The sequence below is a fragment of the Lontra canadensis genome, unplaced genomic scaffold, assembly GCF_010015895.1.
Source record: "Lontra canadensis isolate GAN:19392208 unplaced genomic scaffold, GSC_riverotter_1.0 scaffold5, whole genome shotgun sequence".
Classification (NCBI taxonomy): domain Eukaryota; kingdom Metazoa; phylum Chordata; class Mammalia; order Carnivora; family Mustelidae; genus Lontra; species Lontra canadensis.
In genome coordinates, this window is record NW_022630999.1 from 3,623,529 (window position 1) to 3,649,355 (window position 25,827).

The 25,827-nt window shown below is 34.7% G+C and overlaps 1 protein-coding gene and 1 non-coding gene across 7 annotated transcripts in view; one reads left to right on the forward strand and one right to left on the reverse strand.

Annotated features, from left to right (window-relative positions):
* Positions 1–21,145, forward strand: part of NIPBL (NIPBL cohesin loading factor) — a 198,427-nt gene extending 177,282 nt beyond the window's left edge. For 3 of the 6 annotated variants that reach the window (XM_032851342.1, XM_032851347.1, XM_032851346.1), the window contains 13 exons: positions 3,383–3,523; positions 3,646–3,739; positions 4,343–4,497; positions 5,023–5,113; positions 6,572–6,745; positions 7,132–7,322; positions 9,836–9,943; positions 10,388–10,588; positions 13,940–14,086; positions 15,834–16,108; positions 17,463–17,637; positions 19,413–19,601; positions 20,164–21,145. In XM_032851342.1, the coding sequence (XP_032707233.1) occupies positions 3,383–3,523; positions 3,646–3,739; positions 4,343–4,497; positions 5,023–5,113; positions 6,572–6,745; positions 7,132–7,322; positions 9,836–9,943; positions 10,388–10,588; positions 13,940–14,086; positions 15,834–16,108; positions 17,463–17,637; positions 19,413–19,601; positions 20,164–20,529 (2,307 nt within the window). In that variant the 3' untranslated portion in view covers positions 20,530–21,145. Of the gene's footprint in view, positions 1–3,382; positions 3,524–3,645; positions 3,740–4,342; positions 4,498–5,022; positions 5,114–6,571; positions 6,746–7,131; positions 7,323–9,835; positions 9,944–10,387; positions 10,589–13,939; positions 14,087–15,833; positions 16,109–17,462; positions 17,638–19,412; positions 19,643–20,163 lie in introns of all 6 variants that reach the window. The other 3 variants (XM_032851343.1, XM_032851345.1, XM_032851344.1) reach the window with 3 other exon arrangements.
* On the reverse strand, positions 1,067–1,173 carry LOC116864475. The gene has a single exon (XR_004382029.1). It is a non-coding gene; the product is annotated as a small nucleolar RNA U13 (small nucleolar RNA).
* Positions 21,146–25,827: the final 4,682 nt, after the last annotated feature.

Sequence of the window (25,827 nt, forward strand, 5' to 3'; positions counted from 1 at the left end):
TTCCTGATGTATTATAAATGAAGTTCAGGCTTCATTTCCTTTATAAGCTCCTCAGTTCCAACCCTCAGTAAATGCTTACTAAATGTTGTAACTACTGCTAAGACCTCAAAGGTAAATGAGGCAGAGTTCCTCTCATTGAGAAATTTACTGTCTTTTGGATTCTAAATTTGCTTTTCATTTGTCATTTCAGTATATTTTCTTATATTTATTTTCTAATTCATCAATATATTGAATATGGAAAATCTAGTCTATCAGAGATATTAGGTGCTTGTTTTAAGTTAATATTGCACATACTCTGTTTTTCTAAGGTTAAATGTGAAAATCAAATAAAACATTGCTTATGTAAAATAATCCCTCAATTTATATGACAACATGGTGAGTTAAGTGGCTTATTACAAACACTAAATTTTGAAGTAGTCCAAAAACTTTAAAATGTAAATAGTTTTTTTACTTGCTATGTTCCCAGTGTTCCTAAAGAACTAATTTTAACTGTTTTCTCTACTAGATTTGCTTTGCTGCTGTGGTCTCATTTTTTGGTGATCTAAAATTAACAAGTTCTAGATGAAAAACCTGAGAAATTTTAGCTACGGAAAGTACCAGAAGATAAATATATAAAAACAACATATAATATTTCTGAGATCCTCATTCTACCTTTAGGGCTTATATTAGATCCAGAAATAAATTGATTAATATATATTCTATGGCCAGTAGTAATAGCTAATATTTATTGAGCACAGTGCCAAGTACTATGAAGAATTTTACATGCATTATCTCATTTACCTTTTGAAGTAGGTATCGTTATTATCTCAGTTTTACAAATAAGAAACTAAAGCCTTGAGAATATAAATAGCTTGCCCAGTGTCACACAGCTGACCAGTCCCAAAGCTAGAATTCAACCCCATGTCTGTCTGCTTCTAAGAACTGGTCTATAATATAACTTGCATGAATAGGCCATGTTTGAACCAATATTTTTGTAGCAAGATTACTTTGAAAACATTTTATTCAGTTTTTATATGTCTGTGTGTGTGTATACACATATGTGTGTATTTATGTATTTTTTTTATCATGTCAGATGGGTAATGTGCCAAGGTTATAACAGGGTGGTGTAAAGGAGGCACATGTCCCATAAGAGTGTGAACACCCTCTCATCATGCTTACAAACTAGAAAAGGATCTATAAATATATTTTTTATTGAATCCTGTGGGTATGCTAAAAGGAAGGATGAATGTTGGAAAGTTTTATACACATACACGCAGAGTTTTATATAAATAAGTCCATCTCCTATATGTTAGACACATTTAAATTTTTTTATTTTCTGTATCCTGCCTCCCTCCATCTTTATTCTTCTTCATCTCGGGATGAACAGTCTGGAGTATCCTTACATACTGTATCCATACTTCTGTAATTGTGCACATATACACACATATATAACTGGTTGACCAGTTTTTTTTTAACATCAAGTTATATGCATATCATACTAATATATACATATTATATATGTATACAGTATCCATCTTATAAATGTCCTATGATTTATTTAACCATTTTCCATTTTGGCAGGTTTTTACATTGTTTCCTATTGATAGGCACTACAAACAATTTCTTAATAAACATTCCTATTCATATACCTTTAAATTGGGGTGCTTTTTTTTCTTTGGGATGGATCCTAAGAAATGGACTTGTTAGATTAAGGGAATGTTCTTTTGGGTTTGGGTTTTTTAATAGATTTTTCCAAATTGCTGATGGACATGTTTTATAGCTCTGTGGAAACCAGTATATGACAATCTGTGTCATTTTTACACTTTTTGCCAGTAGGGTATAAAGGGAATAGTTCATTGTTGCTTCATTTTACCTTCCCTGATGTTCAAGAAGGTTGAATGTCTTTTTTATGATATTAACCAGTTGTACTTGATTTTCTGTGATTTGACTATATGATTTGACCATTTTACCTTTGAATTGTGGAGCTTTTTTTTTCTTTTTTGAAAATTCTTTACTCTTAAATTTTTTAAATTTGAAGCATCTTATGTTAGAGTCATTTCAAGTATTTTTCTTAGTATTACATTCTTCTGCTCTTTTCCTTCATGATTTCTGCCTTTAAATTTTTCTTCTAGATTTTAAGTTAATTCTTTTACTTGACTTTCTAGGTGAGAAATATTAAGAGTAGTTTCATAAATTTTAACTATGATTCTCAAGTGAATTTATCTTAACAAAAATTCTTCATCCCCAGTCTACTTTACTCCATGTACCTATTATTTAAAGCAGGTGGGAGTGGGAAAGGGCTGGAAATGACAGGATTTCTATGTTACTTAGACTATTCATCTTACTTATGTTTTATTTAATCCTGTGGGTGTGCTGAAAGGATGGATGAATGTAAGGTGGGGATTTTTTTTTTTTTAAGTGAGAGGTAATAAGCTCAAAGTGTCCAAAAGGAGTGTTAGTAACCTGTTGCTAAGACTAAAGAGTGATAACCTGACTATATAAAAACATGTTGAATGCCTTGCTTCACAAAAATAGCTAGTAACTTTGGTGGCCTTAGGGCAGAGGAACTGGGTGACTGGAGGATAGTGGGTAGAAAGAAACTTTTTTTTTTTTTTTAAAGGGACTTGATTATAAATTCTTCACTAACCTTTTGGGTGTTGTTGTTGTTGTTGTTTTTAATGTTCTACCTATTTTTTTTTTAAACTGCTTCATTTTTAATCAAAGTTCTAAGCTTTTTAAAAATTAAAGACCTAATATTTCAAATTTTAAAATAAGGAAGTCTTATAATTAGTTTTGGGATTCTCTATTTGCATCTGTCAAAAAAAGCAGTAACACAAGGCTTCTCAACCTCAGCACAATTGACAGGGCCAGATTATTCTTTCTTGTATAGAACTATTCTGAGCATTGTAGGATGCTTAATAGTATTCCTGGCCTCTATCCACTGGACAGTAGTATCCCCCAACTCCCCTAAGGTGACAACCAAGAATTTCTCCATATTTTGCTAAGTATCCCGTGGGAACAGACTCACCCCTCCAGTTGAGAACTACTAGATTAACATACACAGTTTGAAAAATAACCTTAAAAACCGTATCAATCTTAGTAAAGTACTCAGTTAATATTTAAATACCCTTGTTCAGAATTGGCTTATGTTGCATTTTAGGGGGGAAAGAAATAACTGTAGCATTGTGATTAAGTGATCCAAAGGTTACATGATAAGTTGGTGGCAGAGCTAAAATCCAGGTTCCTGACACTATCTCGTGTTCTTCCTTCCATATCTTAAAAAAGCTCTTTTCTAATTTTTTTTTTTTTACATAGGTAATACCTCAACCCCTAAATACATAAGGGTATATATAGTTTCTTGTTAGATTTTGATATTCATAAAGCACTGATTTTATCATTGTAGACACAAAATGATTTCATGGTTATCTGCAATGTTGCAAAAATCCTGGAACTGGTTGTACCACTGATGGAGCATCCAAGTGAAACTTTCCTTGCCACTATTGAAGAAGATCTAATGAAGCTTATCATCAAATACGGCATGACTGTAAGCATTCAGTTTACCATCTCTGCATTGATTAGTATAACATTCATAAATGCTAACTAAATCATGTTTTTACCTTTGTCTTCAGCTTTTATCTAAACTGTAACATTTTCTGTATCTTTTAGGTGGTGCAACATTGTGTGAGCTGTCTTGGGGCAGTTGTAAATAAAGTGACTCAAAATTTTAAATTTGTATGGGCCTGTTTCAATAGATACTATGGTAAGTTCAGTGCCTGGGCTTTAAAATTATCCTTCTACATCCTGTACTAGCTCCTTCTTAAAAACACATCTGATAGGGGTGCCTGGGTGGCCCAGTCATTGAGTGTCTGCCTTCAGTTCAGATCCTGCTGCTCAGTGAAAAGCATGCTTCGCCCTCTCCCACTCCCCCTGCTTGTGTTCCCTCTTTCCCTGTCTCTCTCTGTCAAGTAAATATATAATATATTAAACACACACACACACACACCTCTGATAAAGACAGCATTAAGGGAATTTTAAGAGGTGTGATTGTCCTCTGGTCCATTCTCAGAAGCAGTATTTTCTAGTATCTTTTATTTCCTTAAGAATTCAGTATAATTACTTCAGGAATTTACCTCATATTAAATGTTGGTAGGTTTTTTGCCTTCTATGTAAAATAAATTTAAATATCTTTTTTTTTCTTATATTAATTCATTTAGGCTGTAAGGTATGCCCTCATAATTCTAGATGTGTGTGATACTTAGAAACATTAGTAAAATTTAATTATAACAACCTAGCAGTAATTATTTAAAGATAATAATTCAAGGATAAAAGGTTTCTTGTAAATAAATATTACTTATCTTAATAGGTGCCATTTCAAAATTAAAAAGTCAGCACCAGGAAGACCCAAATAACACCTCACTTCTAACAAACAAACCAGCACTTCTCAGATCCCTTTTCACTGTTGGAGCACTATGTCGGCATTTTGATTTTGATCTAGAGGATTTTAAAGGCAACAGTAAGGTAAAGATTCTAATATTAATTACTTAGTATGCTATAAAAAATAGGACTCTGTGACCCTGTGAACTGAAAATTACTAATGACCCAGGATAAAAGCAGCATTAGAGTAGTCTGGTTTAATGAGAATTCTGAAGCAGTGCAACCCAAAACATGGTTCTCAGACTAGCCTCTGATCTACACACTATTTGTTACTGGTTTATAACAAGAAGTCACACAAGCTCTATCAGCTCTGTATCAGAAGACATGCTGGGTAAGCAGCTGACTTTATTTATTTATTTATTTTTAATTTTCTCAATGATGGAACAGTCTGTTAATTTGTGTTCTTACACAAACTTCTTTGTCACAGACTTTTATCTTTAATTTCACTGTTCTAAAATCTATGGATTTATAAACTTATGGATGATTTATTCCTTAGTAAAGTTTACCTGTGGAAATTCTCAGTTTGCTTTTAGGTTTTTTCCTTTATGGTTGAAAGCTGATTGAAGTTACTCTTCTTCATTTGCTTGAATGTGTTTTTTTCCCCCTTAGGTTAATATAAAGGATAAAGTACTTGAACTATTGATGTATTTTACAAAACATTCAGATGAAGAAGTACAAACAAAAGCCATCATTGGTCTAGGTAAGTTAAATCTAAATTTCTTTATAGTTTTGGTTGTTTGAGAGGTTGGACAAATTTTACAATAATGTGAATCTAAACTGTTGTTTTATTTAAATATGTTTCTATTCGCAGTAGGATTTGTTGTATAGAATATAGGACTAGGGGTTAAGACACCTGGGTTCCATTCTTGGCTCAGCCAGTGACTTCTCTGGATGACCTTGAACAAGTCATGTAACCTCTCTGTTCATCACAAAAACTTTTTGGTAGCATTAACAAGTTTTAGAATTTAATATGCATGAGCAATTGTTTATATTGTCTTTTGAACAAAAGTGAGTAATAAATTTTTGGTTACCTAAACCTCACTAAATACTTACCTGATTTCTTTAAAAAAACTTAAATCTTAATATTCCTTCTTTGTCCCCTTCAGAAAACTACATATAGCAAATTTACTAAAAATTCAAGTATCACTTACTTTAGGGAGTTAAATTAGTACAGTGTTACCTTCAAGCCAAATGTGCACCTTTTAATATTCAGTCTGGACGTAAGTTATATGAAGTGGCAGAGCTTAAAGTGTTAATTCAGAGAACAAATAGTGCAAATTTTAACTTGAAAAAGTAGCACTTTGTAGAAAATAGTGCCTTTAGACCAGTTAATAAATGACATCTTGCTTGGGCCATAATTATACTGTGTGACCTTGGATTAGTTATCTGATCACTCTATGCTTTGAGTTTAGTTTTTTGGCATCAGTAATACTTACTGTCATTAAGGATCTTCATTTTATCTTACATAAATAAGCGTTTTGTATAAATAAGCATGAATAGTATTATTTTGCTGCTTATTAACTTATTAATAGGATTATAGGATTCAGCATTGTGGCTTCATTATAATGCCATAAAAAATAAAAGGACGATATTGTTAGCTCTAGTTTATTCTAGAATTATTCTGGTTCATCAAATAGATAAATATATATTAATTTTTAATAATGCCAATGTAGTACTTTCTGCTGGGGCTCCAAAAAATGTTTGCAGACTTTACCTCTTAAATCCTGAAAACATCCCTTTGAGGTAGGTGGGTGGTAAATATTATTGTCCCCATTTTACAGATGGAGAATTGAGGCACAGAGAGATTATGTGACTCACCCAAGGTCACACTACAAGTCAGTGGTGGACCAGGAATAGAACCCAAGACACCTGACTCCTAATCCACTCCCCTAGCCAATAGGCCCTGCTCCCTCCTCAAGGTTTCCTCTTGTGTGAAATTCTCCTTTGAAATGCAATTTCTTGTTTTTAATTCATGGGGAAAGAAGTACCTGCTCTGATACTTCTCTGGGTAAGGCCATTAGCATATATATTCTTCCAGTCATTTTAAGTTTTAATTTTTGAAATAAGGAACTCTTCATATAATTTATCAATATTTTCATTAAGTATTATATTTAATGTTAATATGAATATATCAAGATACTTTTTTCTCTCTCATTAGGATTTGCCTTTATTCAGCATCCAAGTCTAATGTTCGAGCAAGAGGTGAAAAATCTATATAATAACATTTTATCTGATAAGAACTCTTCAGTAAATTTAAAAATACAAGTGTTAAAAAATCTCCAAACCTACTTACAAGAAGAGGATACAAGGATGCAACAAGCAGATAGAGACTGTAAGTAAAAATTTATTTTTAAATTTCAGTGTGGCAACAGTTCTCTGTTTTGTAATCCAGACACCTGAATTTCCTTACCTAGTAAATGAAGACATTCTGTTAAAGAAGAATCTTAAGACCATAGCTAGCCTTTAGGGTATTTATAAACTCCCTAAAGTAGTTTTTGAAATTTAGTGTATATGCAAACATTAACATTTTGCAGGAGGATAGAGATTATAGTTCTCCTCAGGTTCTCAAAGGTGTCTCTGACAGAGATATACACACACAAAAGGTTAATAGCCACTGAGCCAGAGCACTAGCTATAGTTTTTGTGCTTTTGGTTATGGCCTAACTTGGTGTATTTCATGAAGGTAATATACATGTCCTTAATATGTTCACTTTTGTAGGGAAGAAAGTTGCAAAACAAGAAGATCTAAAAGAAATGGGTGACGTATCCTCAGGGATGAGTAGTTCCATCATGCAGCTTTACCTCAAACAGGTGCTGGAAGCATTTTTTCACACCCAGTCAAGTGTACGCCACTTTGCCCTGAATGTCATTGCATTGACCCTAAACCAAGGTCTCATTCATCCAGTTCAGGTAAGTATGTTTTATAGTGGAGCACTTAAGAAAAGAGCCAAATTTGTTATCATTTGATGACATTGTGATTAAAGAATAGATATTAGTTCTTTTTTTTTAATCTTACTTGTTAAGTTTTTTTGTCCTAAATGCCTAAGAATCCATCTCCTAGGTTGTCATATAAAATACCCTTCTATTCATAATTTTGTCTCTTCAACAGATTGCCAGTTTATATGGCAGAATATGAACTTAGAATCAATTTTCTGAGTAGGGATGATTTGTTTTAATCCGTATTGACTCTTATCCTTAAGAACCAATAGCCTGTAATGTCAGGAGAGTTAACTGGGGGTAAGATTATTCTCTAACTATTAAGCAGGGGGGTTTTAGTCCATAGAGAAGTAAATTATATTACCTAAGTTCAGGTCCTTCATCTGTACATTGGAGGTAGTATCAACTACTAATACCTCAAAGCATTGAAGTGAGGACTGACATAATAAAGACATGCCAGTGTCAATAAGGATTGGCACCTAATGTTGCAGATCATGACCTGAGCCAAAGGCAGAGGCTTTAATCCACTGAGCCACCCAGGTGCCCCGAGACTCTTGAATTTTTGAGATACTTGGGAACCTTTGCTGGTATTCTGAATGGCCTTAGTTGGTTGTGTTTTTTATTATTATATTTGCTTTTTAAAACTTTTGTTTAAAATTTTACACTTAAACAAAAATATTACAAGAGTGTATGGCGAACTCCCTTATAGTCTCTTCACCTGTATTCATTCAGTATTAACATTTTGCTATATTTCCTTTATCTTTCTCTTCATACACTTCTTTCTGAATCATTTGATAGTAATATTGTGATATCACTAGAACTGTTTACTTCTGAACACTTCAGCGTATATATATTTTCTTTTTTTTTTTAAGATTTTTTTTTTAATTTATTTATTTGACAGAGATCACAAGTAGGCAGAGCAGCAGGCAGAGAGAGAGGGGGGAGGCAGGCTCCCTGCTGAGCAGAGAGCCCAGCGTATATATATTTTCTAAGAACAGGGACATTCTCTTACAAAATCATAATTCAGGGGCGCCTTGGTGGCTCAGTGGGTTAAAGCCGCTGCCTTTGGCTCAGGTCATGATCTCAGGGTCCTGGGATCGAGCCCCGCATCGGGCTCTCTGCTCAGCGGGGAGCCTGCTTTCCTCTCTCTCTCTCTCTCTCTCTCTCTCTCTCTTTGCGCCTCTGCCTGCTTGTGATCTCTGTCTGTCAAATAAATAAATAAACTCTTTTAAAAAAAATCATAATGGAGTCATCAGATTCAGGAGATTTAACCTTGATGCAGTCTTATCTAATAATAGTCCATTTTCAGGTTTTGCCAGTAAAAGCTTTTATTTTTTGTGTATTTGAGTGAGAGAGAGAGAATGCAAGCCAGGGCAGGAGCAGAGGGGGAGGGAGAAGAAGAAGGAAAGAATCTGAAGCAGACTCATCACTGAGCATGGAGCTCATGCAGGGCTCAGTCTCATGACCCTAAGATCATGACCTGAGCTGAAACCAAAAGTCAGATGCCTAACCGATTGAGCCACCCAGGTGCCCCAAGTCAGTAATATTCTTTATGGACCTACTCCCCCTGATTCAGGATTTATTCCATGATCATCCTTTTCAGTTAGTGCTGTGCTTTTGTTTATTTTTAAGCTGTTTGTTTGTTGTTTTCAGGTCTCACCACTGGTTCAGGTTCTTTGAACATAGTATAGGTATTTTTTGAGTTTAGAAATCCAGTGGATTTGCTATTAACAAAACAGTAGCTATCAGACTGACTGATCATTAAAGCCCTATATAAAATCAGTATTGTGGAAGAATTTATATTTTCCTAATTTTGAAATATGGAAGACAAGTTACTTTGTGTCCTATGTTATCTTTACATACCAAATTCAGTCAAGCTTGAAAAAGTATTAGATTATATATTTGTATTATATGTCATAATCTTAAGTGGATAATTTTCGTGTAGGAGCTCTATGTTTAAAGAAACTTTGCTTCACACTGAAATTGTTTCAGTTTCACCACATCAGTATTTTTGCTGGTGCTTCATTGCTTTTTTTTTTTCCCTTTAAGATAAATCTAAGGGAAGATGAATCTTTTTTTTTTTTTTTTAATTTATTTATTTGACAGACAGATCACAAGTAGGCAGAGAGGCAGGCGGGCGGGGGGGGTGGGGGGGAGATGAAACAGGCTCCCTGCTGAGCAGAGAGCCCCATGCAGAGCTTGATCCCAGGACCCTGGATCATGACCTGAGCTGAAGGCAGAGGCTTTAACCCACTGAGCCACCCAGGTGCCCCAAGATGAATCATTTTTAAAAGAACACTAAGATATGACAATTATAGGAAGGCCTGTAAAGCTAAATATGTATATCCCAGTATATAGCGAGTTTTATATATGTCATGATCATACAGAGCTTTTACTACTGTGATGTCTTACAAATCCTTTCATTCACTTATTTATTTATTTGTTGATTGATTTGCTCTGCAAGAATACCTTTATTTTTATTTTAGTGTGTACCATATTTAATTGCTATGGGAACAGACCCGGAACCAGCTATGAGGAACAAGGCTGATCAGCAACTTGTGGAAATAGACAAAAAATATGCTGGATTCATTCATGTATGTGTTTTTAAATTGTATCCCCTAAACTTGAATGTCTTTCTTTGGTATACCATTACCTTGATAAATGTCCTGTCCATATTCATATTAGAATAAAATCTTTTGCATAGTATTTACTTCCAAACATGCAACTAAGTTTGTCACCCAAGGTGTTTAATACTAACTCTTAAGATTGAGCTAGAGGTGACTGGGTTCTAGTCCCTACTGTGTGAAGTTGGCAGTAATGGCTCTTCTGGTTCTTGATATTTTTTTCTTACATAAAACAAGGGGGTTGCAATAGGTAATCTCTGATATTCCTTTTGCCACTTGAGTTCCATGATTTTATTATTTTAAATAAGAAAGCCAAGCAATGGAGTTAACTTCTGGCTATAATGCTCAAATCATGTTTTTAATTTGACTCTTAATTAATTTCCATGTCAAAAATGAAGCTTTTATTGATTTCAGATGAAAGCAGTGGCTGGTATGAAGATGTCTTACCAGGTACAACAGGCAATCAACACATGCCTAAAAGATCCTGTAAGGGGTTTCAGACAAGATGAGTCCTCTAGTGCTTTGTGTTCACACCTTTACTCCATGATCCGTGGAAACCGCCAGCACAGACGGGCCTTTCTGATTTCTTTACTCAACCTCTTTGATGACACAGCTGTAAGCATAAAAACTTACTATTTTAAGAAAATAAATGTTCTATAAATTTTATGCCTAAAGTAGTGACCATTTTGAAAATATTACCATTTTAGTAAATAATAGTGACTGTATTAAGTGTGTGTTTCTTTGCGTCTCCTGTAGTAATTATAAGGTATATAGTCAAATTGGGAGGGAAAATTTTGCATGAGTACAAATACAGTGAGGGATAAAATATATAATTGTGTCTCCATACTGAATCTCTTATAAACTTTGGTAACAGTTCCTGTAAGCATAATTTTCAATCACTAAACTGTCACTTGGGAGCAGGGGATACGTTACTTCACTAAATAAGGTGAAATTGCACTTATTTCTGTTACGCCCAAATATTGTTAGAATAACTGTTGTAGGTTTTTGGCTGCTGAGATCCTAATTTGTTCAACTTGACTTCCTTAATGAAGAGCCCACTTTTGTGTAATTACAGTTTTGATCCTTTGGGTTATTGTACAAGTTGCATTGGCCAGGTCCAATAAAATAGAAGAAAATAGAACAACCTGTTCTTTAAGCTTATATCTTAATTTATTCATTCATTTTACATAAATATTTATTCAGCACCTACCATGTGTGGTAGTCATCATGCTAAGAGATGAAGATAAAATAGATGGAACAGATGTAGTATCTGCCCACATAGAGCTTACCAGTTAGCCTATGTGTGTGTAAAGTTTTGAAAAGAACAAAAGAAGGGTTGTGGGGTTTTTTGTGTTTTAATCACTTAAAGGTTGACTTTGTTATTATCCCCAAACTAGAATTTTTAAAAATAAAATTTAAATTGCCAGAATGTAGATACCTTACGAGACCTCTTCTTTTTAAGTGCTACGTGAAGTTTTTATGTACGTGATCTAGCAAATAAATATTACAAGCATCTATTTCAGAAATACTTGAAATACAATTTAATCATCATCATCACCACCACCACCATCATCATATCATCATCAGTATTAAGTCTTCATTGTGTAGAGGGCATCATCATGCTAGGAGTGGAAATGGTATGATATAGTAGTCTTCCCTCACTGATCTTACCTCCCTCCAATTGTGGTGATAGAACGCAGTATAAAGGAAGTAAATATGTTAAGGTTGACATATTCTACGTGCCAGGTGGTTTGTACTGTTGATTCTGCTCTAGTCCTTATCTCGTCTCCTGAGCTTCATTCCTGTGTGGTTTCATTGTCCTGCTCTCTGTCATTAGCTCAGTATTCTGTCACCGCGGCATGCACAGTGCTAAGCTGATAATTCAGCTGTCATAACGCAGTGCTGTGTCCTGACTAGTCCCAACAAAGGATGTCAGAGGAGGAACAAATCACTGAAGGCCTGGGAGGTTAAATGAGATAGATCCACTGCTTAAGCCAGGGGTAAAAAGATAATAAAGGTACAAAGATAAGAATGTGTGGAAAATAAATAGATTATTATTTGACTGGAGCAGAAAGGTCATAATGAGGCATGGTTTATGGGGGATTTTGTAGACAGTGAAAAACCAAAAAAAGCATTAAATAAAGTGAAGAGGAGAGATGCCAAAGAGCATTTCAGGAACATGGATTTTTTTTTAGCATTGTGTTCACACTGGAGGCAACAAGGGATTGACCTATTATGATGACAGTAGGAAAGAAAAGAAGTGTTGTGAAGAAGTAATAAATCAAATAAGGCTGTGTGAAAATCGTCAAAGGATAACTGGAATATTTTTGTCCTGAGCACCTGAGAAAATAATAGGATTGTTGAAAAGGAGTTGAGAAGGACTTAGAGGATTAGTCAAAGAGGTAGGAAGAGAAAACTAAGGAAGAAGAAAATTTCAGGAAGGAAAGGGTGGACAGTAATGTCTGGTACTACTCAGAAGTCAAGGAGAATAAGATATTTAAAAAAAAAAAGAAATGGGGCGAGATTAGATGGCAGCCATCAAAGAGTGAGGAACACAAGCTTGATTGTGACTGAAGAGTGGTGAGGAAGACATGGCAGGAGCAGCTCTAGAGTATTCTTTTAAGAAATTTGATTTTTTTTTAATATTTTATTTATTTATTTGACAGAGATCACAAGTAGGCAGAGAGGCAGGCAGAGAGAGAAGGGGAAGCAGGCTCCCTGCTGAGCAGAGAGCCTGATGCGGGCGTGTCGATCCCAGGACCCTGAGATCATGACCTGAGCTGAAGGCAGAGGCTTAACCCACTGAGCCACCCAGGCGCCCCAAGAAATTTGATTTTTTAAAGGAACAAGCAATATAGGACTTTTTTATAACCAAAGTTGAAGAATTTCAGAGTTTTAAAAAGATTTATTCAGAATAGTCCTGAACATTTTCAGTTTTAGGAGAAAAAAATACGTATATAAGTTAGTGTTAAAACTAATAGACAAGGTGGAGTCCTATGTCTGCATTTCCCCAATTTTAACATGTAGGAATTGATACATATTTAAAAAACAAAACGTAGAGTGTTAGCAAGTTTATTGCATTTGTCCTTTGGGATTTTGTTGTTGCTGATGCCGCAGTTGGGTTTTGGACTGTTTGCATGGCAGCATAGGTGAGATGGCAGGAGGGAGGGGAGTGTGTTTTGACTGCTGTATTTTTCTCTTTCCTTTTTTTTTTTTTTCCTAAGCTGTGTTTTAAAGGAATTTAAATTTTAATGTGCATTTCTGTTTATATTCATTCTATATGATTATGAAATGCTGAAAGTCTCTATTACTTCTTTTTAAAGCAAACAACTAGTAGTAACCATAACTTTTGCCTTAAATTTTGCCTCCCTCAGAGTTTTTATCTTGTGAGACTATGATATGGCCCCTGTCAGAATGACTGATACTGGATATGTAGGAAATGGACAAATGTTTTTGAATACATGAACTTTGATTTTTTTTTAACCCACATGTTAGTACTATGATTACCACTTATTTTTGAGGGCAGAATAGTAACTGTGTGTAACTGATCTCCATATGGGTTAAACTCTTAGAAGCACAATGACAAGTCATTATGAATTCATATGTATACTTTCTGATGTGGTATGGATTTATCATAAAAATTCCATATACTTTATAAGAATACTACAGGGAATTCCACTTGGGTGCACAGAAAAATTTCACCTCTTCCCTTCTTGAGGTCCATGGTATAAGTCATTATGAAATCTCTTTAAATGGGTATAAGATTATTTTATAAAATCCAATTATGTGCCCCCTCATCCCTTTTTCTTACCTCCTTCCCCTGCTCTCTCCCTCCCTCCCCTACCCTTCTCTTTCTGAAACATTGACTGAGGTGAAAGTGCCCTCTGATATTTTTTCTAAAAAGGCTTTTTGGATGGATTTCTAGATTATCCACTAAACATGTGTACCTTTTTTTAAAATTTACAGAAAACAGAAGTGAATATGCTCTTGTATATAGCAGACAATCTAGCCTGTTTTCCATACCAGACACAGGAAGAGCCGTTGTTTATAATGCATCATATAGACATTACACTCTCAGTTTCTGGTAGTAACCTACTGCAGTCATTCAAGGAGGTAAGTTACACACATTACTATTCTTAATGCATCTGTCGAAGTGCAGGCATGCTATTCTCACTGTTTTGTTTCCATTGTTCTTTTTTTTTTCTTTTCACAGGTAAAGTCTTTCTAAATGAATTTATTAAAATTGGGGCAGTGCTTGAATTGGGGAGAAGAAGTGGGTTGCCATTTCATTTCTATTAAGAAAGACCTAAAACCATTCCATTCCAGATCATTTAAGTGGAAATATACACACACACACACATATATATATTTATAGTATATAAATATATAAATATATATTGTTCTTTTGATAAGCCATCCCACTTCTTTTTTTCTCTTACTTTAAGCACTGATCTTAAGTGTTTGGTGTCCATTCATATATTCATTTAAACCCCATTTTAAAGCACCTTGCTATTCTAGAAGTCTGGTAATGCTGTAGATCACAATAGTATACTTGAAGAGATATAAATAGATACCTTACTTATAAGGAAAAACAAAATGTATAATACTATTGATCTCCTGTCCCTGAACACTAGTATCATAACGGAACTGGCGTATTTTGTGCCCAAAATCTTCACCCAGTTTTCTCCGTATGTCTTCTCTTACGGTTTGTAGGAGGAAATGTAATTGGTTTCATTCTAACAGCACCCAGTATAGCACTTGAACACCTAGTAGGCACTCAGTTAATTATTTAAAAATTAATTGGAATATTTTCGTGTGCCGGATGATGCAAGTAGATCTCATTTTACAAAATTGTTTTGCTCAGAGCTCCCCCTGATCACAGTAGTAAATCAGGGAGATTATTATAATACCCAAGGGTTGGAATTATAGAGGTAACTAAACCCTTGCTGCTTAAAGTGTGCACCAAGACCCAGCAGCACTGGCCTCACTTGAGATCTTGTTAGAACTAGCAGAACCTCAGGTCCCACTCTAGACCTGCTGAAACAGTCTGCATTTTTAACAGAATTCCTAGGTGCCCCTTAAAGTTTGAGAAGTTAATAATTTCCCAGAAACTTTAGTCATATTTTTATTTCACTTCACTTACTGTTGTGAATATACTTGTAAATGTTTCTCCAGTTTTATTTCTTCTTAAACAGTAATAATTGCTTTGTAATCTGGTCTTTTCCCCTCTCTTAAATCCAGCTGACTTTCTTTTTAAGAGCTAACAGTTTCATAAGTACAAAAAAAAAAAATTATCCACAGAATTTAACTAATTTAAGAAAAGTTGCATATTATTGAGAAGTTCTTAAAAGGGAGAGTTTGATAGAAGTTGGGGTGCTCAAGCCTGTTATATTCTCTTCGGTTAAATTATATGTAGCACTGTTTTTTTAAATAATGAGTATGCCTCATGTGGGGCTCAAACTCATGATCCTGAGATCAAGACAAGAGTCACACACTCTACTGACTGAGCCAACCAGGCGCTTAAATTAAGTGCCCTTACTTAAATTATAATTAGTGTTTTTCCTCTAGTGGTTTGCCTGTACCAAATTGATATTTTTATAACTAATTTATATTTTATCTCTATCCTGTAACAAAATTGTTTCCCTTCAGTATTTGAGAAGAGCTTTTGGGGAGGGGGGCATCAGAGCAATGGATTATATAGATTATATATGACTTTGTTTAGTCTTGGAACCTAATTGTTCATGGAAAGTCAGAAGATTTCAGTATATAATAATTTAGAGATGCTTTTTGATGATTATGAATAGAGCACAATTATTTATTAGTGGTATTTTGTTACTGTTTTTCCTTTTTTTTCCCCCAGTCAATGGTAAAAGACAAAAGGAAAGAGAGAAAATCATCACCTGGTAAGGAAAATGAGTCAAGTGAGAGTGAAGAAGAAGTTTCCAGGCCTCGGAAGTCACGAAAACGTGTAGATTCAGATTCAGATTCAGATTCAGAAGATGATATAAATTCAGTGATGAAATGTTTGCCAGAAAATTCAGCTCCTTTAATTGAATTTGCAAATGTCTCCCAGGGTATTTTATTGCTTCTGATGTTAAAACAACATTTGAAGAATCTCTGTGGATTTTCTGATAGGTAAGGTTACATAACCAGTGAGAGGAAAAACTTTACCCTGTTCAAATTACAAAGAAATATGAAACCCAGTTGTTTTGTGTGTGTGTGTGTAATCTTTTTTTTCCTCACCGTAGCACATATCCTCCCCCATGTCCATCACCCAGCCACCCCATCCCTCCCACCCTCTCCCCTCTAGCAATGAAACCCAGTTTTGATTGCATGTTTACATATTTAAAATGTCCCTTTTAAAAGAAGGAGTTTGTTCCTTATTGTTGCTGTATAATATTTTGTTTGTAATATACCACAATTTGTTTGCTCTTTAAGAGAGGAAAAGCATTCACTAGTTGCATTGTAAGTGAAAGAACTTACTTTGATTTCCTTAAATAGATCTTACTAGAAAATTAGGCTAATCTTAAAATAGGTTGCAAATTTAAGTTTTCAAAGAGCTATGAATAAAGAATAGATGCAGACCAACTAGACTAAGCTCCAAGAGAACCCAAATGGTCTTTAATGTACTCTGTAAAGTAAGAGATAGGAAAGTGCTGATTGTTGTGAATGCCTTATAAGTTTACCCCTGATTAATGACTATAGGTATCTTTTTTTCTGCCTATACCCATGAAACTTTGGTCATTTTTCATATTCATGGAAACCTTTACTAGGAATCACAAAGTCATGTTCTTAGAGGACAGACCATGAAACAGAGTAAAGTAGATTTGGTAGAAATTCTCTGGCATACTAGAAAGAGAATGTTTTATCGAAGGGGCTCAGGTATTATTCAGACATTCATCAGTTTGTTACCATGGAAGAAGGTGGGCATGATGTGGCCAGAAGCTTCCACTTCTTCAAGAGAAGCTAGATAATCCAGGTTTTTATGAGAAATACCTTGATGTTAAATATTGGCAACTAGTTCAAAATAATGTAAAACCCTGTAAGGTCTTGGAGCAGTGCTAGAGAGTTGAGAAGATTTTTGAGCCAGAGTTGTTAATAATATGAAACAGGTTTGTAAACATTCTGGCTGCTGTGTAGACGATGAATAGTTGGAGGGTAAGAAAGTAGGAGGTAAAGCGGTATTTATATTGAAACTGTTCTACAGTCATGATCATGGTATTCAGAACAGACTTGAGAAATTACTTACATTTAAATGATCCCTCTATTTGAGACAAATACTGTTGGAAACAAGAGCATATTATTCTTTTTAATCTTTGCCTTTATGTCTTTACGTCCCTTTTTAAAATTACTTTTGTGTAGAAGTTCACTGGTTGAAATCTCTGTGACAAAAAGTTTAACTATTAGTAAGTGACGTTTAACTACAATCACTTTAAATATAAATGCCTGAAAAAATTTTAAAGTCAATGACTTTGTTTTCCCAAAACAGTAAAATTCAGAAATACTCTCCATCTGAATCTGCGAAAGTGTATGATAAGGCGATAAACCGAAAAACAGGAGTTCATTTTCATCCCAAACAAACACTGGACTTTCTGCGGAGTGATATGGCTAATTCCAAAATCACTGAAGATGTGAAGAGGAGTATAGTAAAACAGTATCTAGACGTGAGTACTAAAACCAAAGTATATTTTCTAATAATACTTTTTGGAAAATTAAATTCTTTGGGTGGAGATAGCTCCCTCCCTTACATGGAAGCTTCATGAACTATCAGGATTATTTTTCTCTATGTGGTTTTAACAAGTTACTTGAAGCCTCCCTGCCGTTCTCACTTCACCCATTGCATCACATTTTGTCTTCGAAAACGCTGGTCCACCACTCACGTTATTTTAGTGAGAATGAGATTCTATAGGCAAGTTTCAGGGAAGAGCCATGCCCACTTATGTATTTCTTTTTAATTCAGTAGATTACATGGTTTATAGTTCCTAAAAGCAAAAATCAGGAAAATCATCCTCCTGCACTCCTCAGCCATTCTCTTGCTCTCCTTCCTGGCAACCAGTGTTCCTGCTTTTTCACGTGTTCTTACAGAAGTGTAATACAGGCTTATGCACTTGTATGCATCATCAATAAATGCTCAGTTAGCAGGTATGTGAGAGTATGTGTATGTAAAGTGTGCTTTTTAAATATCTTTAAGAATAGGCAAATTCCTAGAGACAGAAAATGGAAAAGGTTACCAGAGGCCCCAGTGGGGGAGAAAGGAATGAGGAGCTGTTGTTTTAATAGGTACAGAATGAGTTTCTGTTTGGGATGAAAAAAGTTCTGGAAATGATGGTGATGATGATTACACAACATTGTGAATATACTTAATGGCAATGAATTGAACACTTTAAAATCACTAGAATGGCAAGTTTTGTGTATATTTTATCACAGGAAAGCTTTATGTTTAAAAACATGGGGGGGTTGAGATTGTCCCTAAAAAATAAAAATAATTTTTTTATTTTAATCTACTTAAAGCAAGGAGCTGAACATAACTAATAATATTTTTGGCCAAGAATGAAACACAGGGGCACCTGGGTGGCTCAGTCAGTTAAGTGTCTGACTTTTGGTTACAGCTTCCATCATGACCTCCGTATCAGGAGGTAGAGCCCACTTTGGCATTCTGCTCCCTGCTTAGTGGAAATCTGCTTCCCCTTTTCCCTTCCTTCCTCCCCCTTCCCTCCCATTCCTTATTCACACACTGGCTCTCTCTCCCGCCCTCTCTGTCTTCTTGCTCTCCAAAAATAAATAATTTTTTTTAAGCAATGAAACCTGCGAAGTGCTTTTCATGTTATTCATTGACTGCAAACCTTACACTCCAAAGCTGAAAATTATTTTAGTTCTCTTTTTAAATTCTTTAACATCCTTTTCTTCCTCTTGTATCTTCTTATTTTAGCAGAGGGCGAAGGGGGTAGGGAACTTGAAAGATGTCTATAAGTAATTAATTATTAATCATCTGGTTACTTGAGAACTTGGACCAGGGTCAGCAAACTCCAGCTTATGGGCCAAACCTGGCCCCCACTGCCTGTTTTTTTTTTTTGTTTGTTTGTTAATTTTGTTTTTCCCCCACTGCCCGTTTAAATAAAGTGTATTGAAATAGCCATGCCCATTCATTTACGTATTGTCTCTAGTTGCTTTCACACTATGCTGGTAGAGTTATGTAGTAATGACAGAGACCATATGGCCTGCAAAACCAGAAATATTTACTATCTGGCACTTTATAAAAAATATTTGCCAGGCCCTGTCTTGGACAATAGCTAAAATCTATTTAGCTACTAAACTAGACCCACACACAACTACTGCCTAGAAAAGATTTAGGAAAAAATTAAACGGGAAGTATTTAAGGACTTAACAGTCTTCTTTAAGATTATTTACTTAACTCTAAATTCATATCTAATTTTTGTAGTTCAAACTTCTCATGGAACATCTGGACCCTGATGAAGAGGAAGAAGAAGGGGAGGTGTCAGCTAGTACAAATGCTCGGAACAAAGCAATTACCTCGCTGCTTGGAGGAGGCAGCCCTAAAAATAATGCAGCAGCAGAGACAGAAGATGATGAAAGTGATGGGGAGGATAGAGGAGGAGGCACTTCAGGGGTGAGGCGGAGGAGGAGTCAACGTATTTCGCAGCGTATTACGTAAAATGATTTTTATGTGCTTATATATGTCAGTCTATTAAATGTACACCAAGTAATGTAATACTTATGAGAGAAAACATTTTGTAGATAGAGATTCTCTACTTAACCATTTATACATCCTTTTGTAGAAAGTTTAACATAAAAGACAATAAAAAAGAAAAAAACAGAAATGAGACTTATCCAGCATAAAGGGTTATTAATTTTTCTTTGGATTGTATTAATGTGTGTTATCCTTTTTTATTGTTGCTAAGTTTTATGTAGCTTTATGGTTCATATGTATATATAATTTTATATATCAATAAGAGTAAAGACACGGGTACAAATTAAGAGTTATATGGTTTTACAAGTATATGTTAACCCCTTGGCGCTGGCGGTCACGGTGCGTCTCATTGCCGGCAATGGAAGTGTGCTGGGAAATCCCAACTCCCGGCGTCAAGGGATTAAAAGCAATAAAAACAAAAATTTCACTAAAATTCTTTTGTGTAACACTTCGTCTTTTTTCCCCCCTCCCAATGTTTTAGTCATTGAGAAGGTCAAAACGAAATTCAGACTCTACGGAGTTGGCAGCACAGATGAATGAAAGTGTTGACGTCATGGATGTCATCGCTATTTGCTGTCCAAAGTACAAAGATCGACCACAAATTGCAAGAGTAGTACAGAAAACCAGCAATGGCTTCAGTGTTCAGTGGATGGCAGGCTCCTACAGTGGCTCCTGGACTGAGGCTAAGCGCCGTGATGGCCGCAAACTGGTGCCTTGGGTAGACACTATTAAAGAGTCAGACATTATTTACAAAAAAATTGCTCTAACGAGTGCTAATAAGCTGACTAATAAAGTTGTTCAGACTTTACGATCCCTGTATGCCGCCAAGGATGGGACTTCCAGCTAATGAATTTGTACATGCAGCCAAATTTACAGGAATTTTTTTAAAAGGCAGAAAAACTTGAAATATCAACATTCTGGCAAAAAAAAAAAAAATCAGTTTTATGAAGAGTAAGAATGGAACCTGGGATGCAGGAACAAAAGAAGGAAATGTTGGGCAAACATTTTTGTGGGAGCTCCCTTCGCTGTTGTGCAGCAGAAACAGATTCTCAGTTCATTTTTACTCCCACTGTATTATAGTTTAACAAAAATTGTTTATATCTTGGAAAAAAACTTTCTGTTTAAAAAATAAACAAGTGAATGTTGGAAATTAGTCTGTTAATGTTCTTAATAAAGTGTTCTTGGAGTTTAACCTAGCAGCGGATGGCTTTCTTTAGCTTAGCCCAGTTTCCAGGGAAGCATTGTTTTTTCCAGGCTGTAAAATGGCAGAATCTCCTGGATATATAATTTATTCTGTTGAAAAAAAAAAAAGCATGCAGTATCTATGACCTATCTGCAGAAGGAGTTTTTGTAAATGTAGATTTTGATGTATTAGGTCACCCTGAAAACAATACAAGAAAAGGGATCCCCAGGCAATCTGGTGGAGCGAATACTGCAATAAATTTTTTTACTTCTCTTTGTTACTTGTCTGTTTCCATTTGAATTTCTTATTGTAAAGATCTGTTTAAATCCATTTATATTATTTTGCAGTCTTTTATGTAAAATTTATTATATCACTGGTTTTCAAAGCAAAACATAAAGTATTGTTTATACAGTTTGTATAGGCTGACTTCTGAATAATTGGTATCTATTATTTTCATTCCCATAAGAGGGTGTAAACAGTTAACTCCAGGGTTTTATTGTATCCTGCAATATTTAGTATTAACTATATATGATTTAGCACTGTGCCAAACACATTTTCAAGAGTACATTTTGATATAAAAAGAAACTATAGTTTATTCCTTGTATGCTTCAATTTCTTTCTAGTGATGTCATGATGGTAATATTTATTTTTTAAACCTCGGGAAAAGGTAACAATCATGCTATTTTGGGAAACTAGCATTTCTCTTAGTTAAAATTATGCCGTGTATTATTTTAGAGATAGAATTGAGTATGACACTTCGTAATTACATTGCATTTTTCACAAGTTATTTTTTAATGCGGAAAAAGGAGTAATTTTACTAGTTGAGATGTTTATTCATTTTCTATTCTAAACATTTTATACCTCTTTGGGGAGTGGTTTGTTACTACAAATGGGGAGAGTTGGGTATTTAATCATTTGATCTGCTTAGTTGATGCTCAGAAATAGTAATGCCTAAAATTACAGGGGAGAAGGTCTGTTTGAAATTTAAGTCTTTAAACAATGTGTACTTATTTTTAAGTTCGTTTTTAAAAGTTGACCTCTTTAGAATGTTAAGTTTTATGAAATTGGCCAATAAATGAAAATACTCAATTTGTGAGGAAGAGTGACCTTGCCACAAAATACCTTTTTGTCAACACCTATTAAACCACAATGAAAATAACTTTTCAGGATCTATTTCCTATGTGGAATTCTTTCAGAACATTTTCTTGAAGGAAATGTTTTCCCACTCTTCTTTTTTCTGCTTAGTTGCCTGTTTCCGCTTGCTTTTTACTGTGAACTCTGTAGAACTAAACTAAATTGGGTTTTCCCCTCTTGGGATATGCTTAATCAGCAAAGGACTTGAGGTAGCTTATGAAAATAACAGCGGTTGACCAAAAAGAGTAAAAGACTAATAATTAGAAAAAATATAAGAATATAAAGTCCAGCCTGTAGAATACTAAAGAATAAAGATGTGGTTTAAAAAAAAAAAAGAAACAGTTTTGAATGCTATGAGCCTGACAATCAATCATGCGTGCTATTTAATTCTTAGAAAAACTCTGCTAATTAAATATGTCATCCCCATTTTGTAGATAAGGAAAACGGAGTCTCAGATTCAGCAATTTCCTTATAAATGTATAATAGGGATTTGAATTTGAAGTTGGAATAATTGTCTCACTGTTCTGGCTAATTGAACATCAAGCACTAAAGGAAATGGTCCTTGCTGAAAGTAAACCAGACCCTAAAGGATACTTAGTGTGTATGTGAATACTTGGGGGTCCTACTTAGATGTGCTTCAGGGCAGGTACACAGTAGTTAAGGCTTTTCGTTGCCTCATGAATTGCTGTGTTTAGGAATTTCCCATATTTTCTAAGCTCCAATATTTCAGCTATCAATGTAAGCCAAATGTTGGTATAACTTGTAAGCCTTAACACTTAAAATATACAAACCAAAGTTTTCAAAAAGTAGATTTCTCAGATACGAATTTTTTTTTATCTCTTAACAGTAAAATAAGGCCTCGACAGTCAAATCTACAAAACAAAACTTTTCAAATATATTAAGGATTTGCAAAGTTCATTCTTAATCTATAGTTTGTTGATACTGTAATATGCCAAGTCATATTTTATTGACTTGTATTGAAAAGAGATGTTATATTTGATTAAAAAAAAACTGCCGAATACCTCTTCACTTTTTAGTATATTAATTTGAGATTTTTGTATTTTTTTATTTAAATTGTTTTTTAGTATTTTGAAAAAGAATGGGTAATTTTTTAAAAGTACCCATTTTAAATTTTTTTTTAATTTTTAAAATTACCATACCAAAATACATATGCAGAAAACAATTTAGTAACCTCTAGTAGAAGAAGTTCTGAACTTTAAAAAAAAAAAAGTAATATGTAGCTTACTTTGTTGATATGTTGAATATTTGAATTGTTAGCAGGTAACTGAAGCACACAGGCAATTATGGACGACTGTAATCTATCCGTGAAGACAGGTAAGTCTAGCTTTTCTGTCCAATGTGAATTTCATGAGCAGCGAGCAGAGTTCCCATACAGTCATTTAGAAAGTGAATTTAACCAGAGAGGTCTGTGGTTCTCTCCCTACACGCATCACTTTTGGTTGCACAGAGTTCATCCTGGTCACTAGCGCGGCCCCCAGGCAGTCTGCATCTCCAAAATACTGATGTAAACTAGAATAAGGTTACTTTTGCAAATATAAAACCCATTTGATCATTCACTTGAAATGATCATGTAATTTCAAGCATTCGATAGATTTTGCTCTACAAAAATCCTACTTGTTTAAACTTTTGCTCTTTGCCTTGCTTGTTTTAAGACTTTTAGGTTTGTTTAACCCCTTGGCTAATTTTTGTCATAGGAAGCATATTATACATTACACAAGTTGACGTAATTGTTTTTATTTAAGATTTTCCTAAATGCACTCCTTCCTTGTCCTATTGGTCCTAAGAAACAGTTGAACGTAAACTTGGTATGACAGGTCACTGACCAACAGATTCCAGTTTGCACAGTTTATTGACCAAGTGGTCATAAAATCCTTGTGTGTTTTGTGTGATAATTGAGTGACTACCACTGACCCACCCTTCTTTGGTGAGACCACTTGTGTATGGTGTCGTTCACAGTGATGTAGTATGCACACAATTTTTTTCTTATCAACATTTTTTTTAAAGATTTTTATTATTTGACAGAGATCACAAGTAGGCAGAGAGGCAGGCAGAGAGGGGCTGGGGGGGAAGCAGGCTCCCTGCTGCGCAGAGAGCTAATGCGGAGCTCCACCCCAGGACCCTGACACAATGACCTGAGCAGAAGGCAGAGGCTTAACCCACTGAGCCACCCAGGCGCCCCACTCTTCATCAGTATTTTTTTAATGATTTTAATTTTTTTGTTAGAGAATCACAACATACCCACCACTTAGTTTCAGTCATTCTGAATTTCTGACCAAGCTTATATCAGCTGTTCTCCATATACTCTCCACATTTTTCTGAAACTTCCCAGATACATCATTTCATCTTTAAATATGTCATCTTTAAATATTAATATTCCTTAACATCAAATATCCAGTTAGTGTTCAAATTTTCAATTTTCTAAAAATGTCTTTTAGGTCTTAATCTATAGATTTCTTCATCTGACTTTTATTCTTTACAAATTTTTTATGAAGAAACTGAGTCATTTGTCCTCAGGTTCTTAAATAGTTGATTCTAAATAGAGGAACAACAGTTGTTTTCTGGTTTGTAATCCTTTTTACGTGAATTTATTATGGGTTTGAGAGACATTGTCTCTTCCAAATTCAAATGTATTGATTGTTAAGCTTGCATAACTCCCAACAGGGCTGCCATAATAGAATGAAGTAAGGGGGTAGGTCCAGTTTTAAGAAAGATGGTGATAAGCCTTTAATCCTTTGAATTTTAGTTGGCCAGTGCCAAGAGACAATTACAGATGAACTAAAGGGAAAAGAAGCCTAAATAGCATGCCCTAAGGTTCAGGTTCTCAGGTTAGTCAGAAATATTGCTATCTACTGCTTGAAATAAGTGGATGATAGGTTGTGATTATTTTTTTATTAGTTTATAGGCATTGCAGTTTTTGCTGAATGTAATTTTGCCTCTATGTATTTTTACATACATAGAAATGTACATTTTTTACATACATAGAAAAATACACATGTATTTTTACATATTTTTACATTTTATTATCTGTGGCTTTTTTCCAGTCCTTAATCTCAGTCATTTAGAACTTTAGAAATTAAAAGTTACTTGGTGCTACTTTGTCATCTAGTTCTACTGTCTTCACCCTTTTTTTCTGCAATAAATGGCAGTGTAAATTTGTCTAAATAACTTGCCTAGAATTGTAATTTAGGCCTAACCTTATTAGATTTGCAGCATAGAACAACAGGAAAAAGTAATTCTAATCTAAGGTTGTCATAAAACCCAAATTGATAATAGATCCCTACATTCCGTAATTTTAAAAGACATAAAATCATACAATATGCGGGATCTGAGAAATCACTTAATCCAGGTGTCCTTCATCACTTTGGAATTCACGAATCTCTAAGTATCTAATGAAAACCATGAAATCTCTACTTAGAAAATTGAAAGCATTGTGTGTACAATTTTGAGGGATTCTTGGTCACTCCCACCCCAGTAACCTGTGTGATCTGCCTTGGAAATTCATGAACTATAGGTGAAGAGAAATTGAGGCTCAAATAGGTGAACCGATATCAACAAGCTATAGTTGACCCTTGAACACAGGGTTTGAACTTTGCAGTTCTCTTAATATGCAGAGACTTCACTGTATGGTCCTTGTGATCTTAATATTTCTCTCCCTAGCGTCATTGTAAGAATACAGTATAAAATACATATAACACAAAAACTTGCTAATTGAACAGTAGTGTTATCAGTAATGGGGTTCTGGTCAACTGTAGGCTATTAATAGCTAAGTTTTTGAGTCAAACTTTGCACACAACTGGGTGGGGGTGG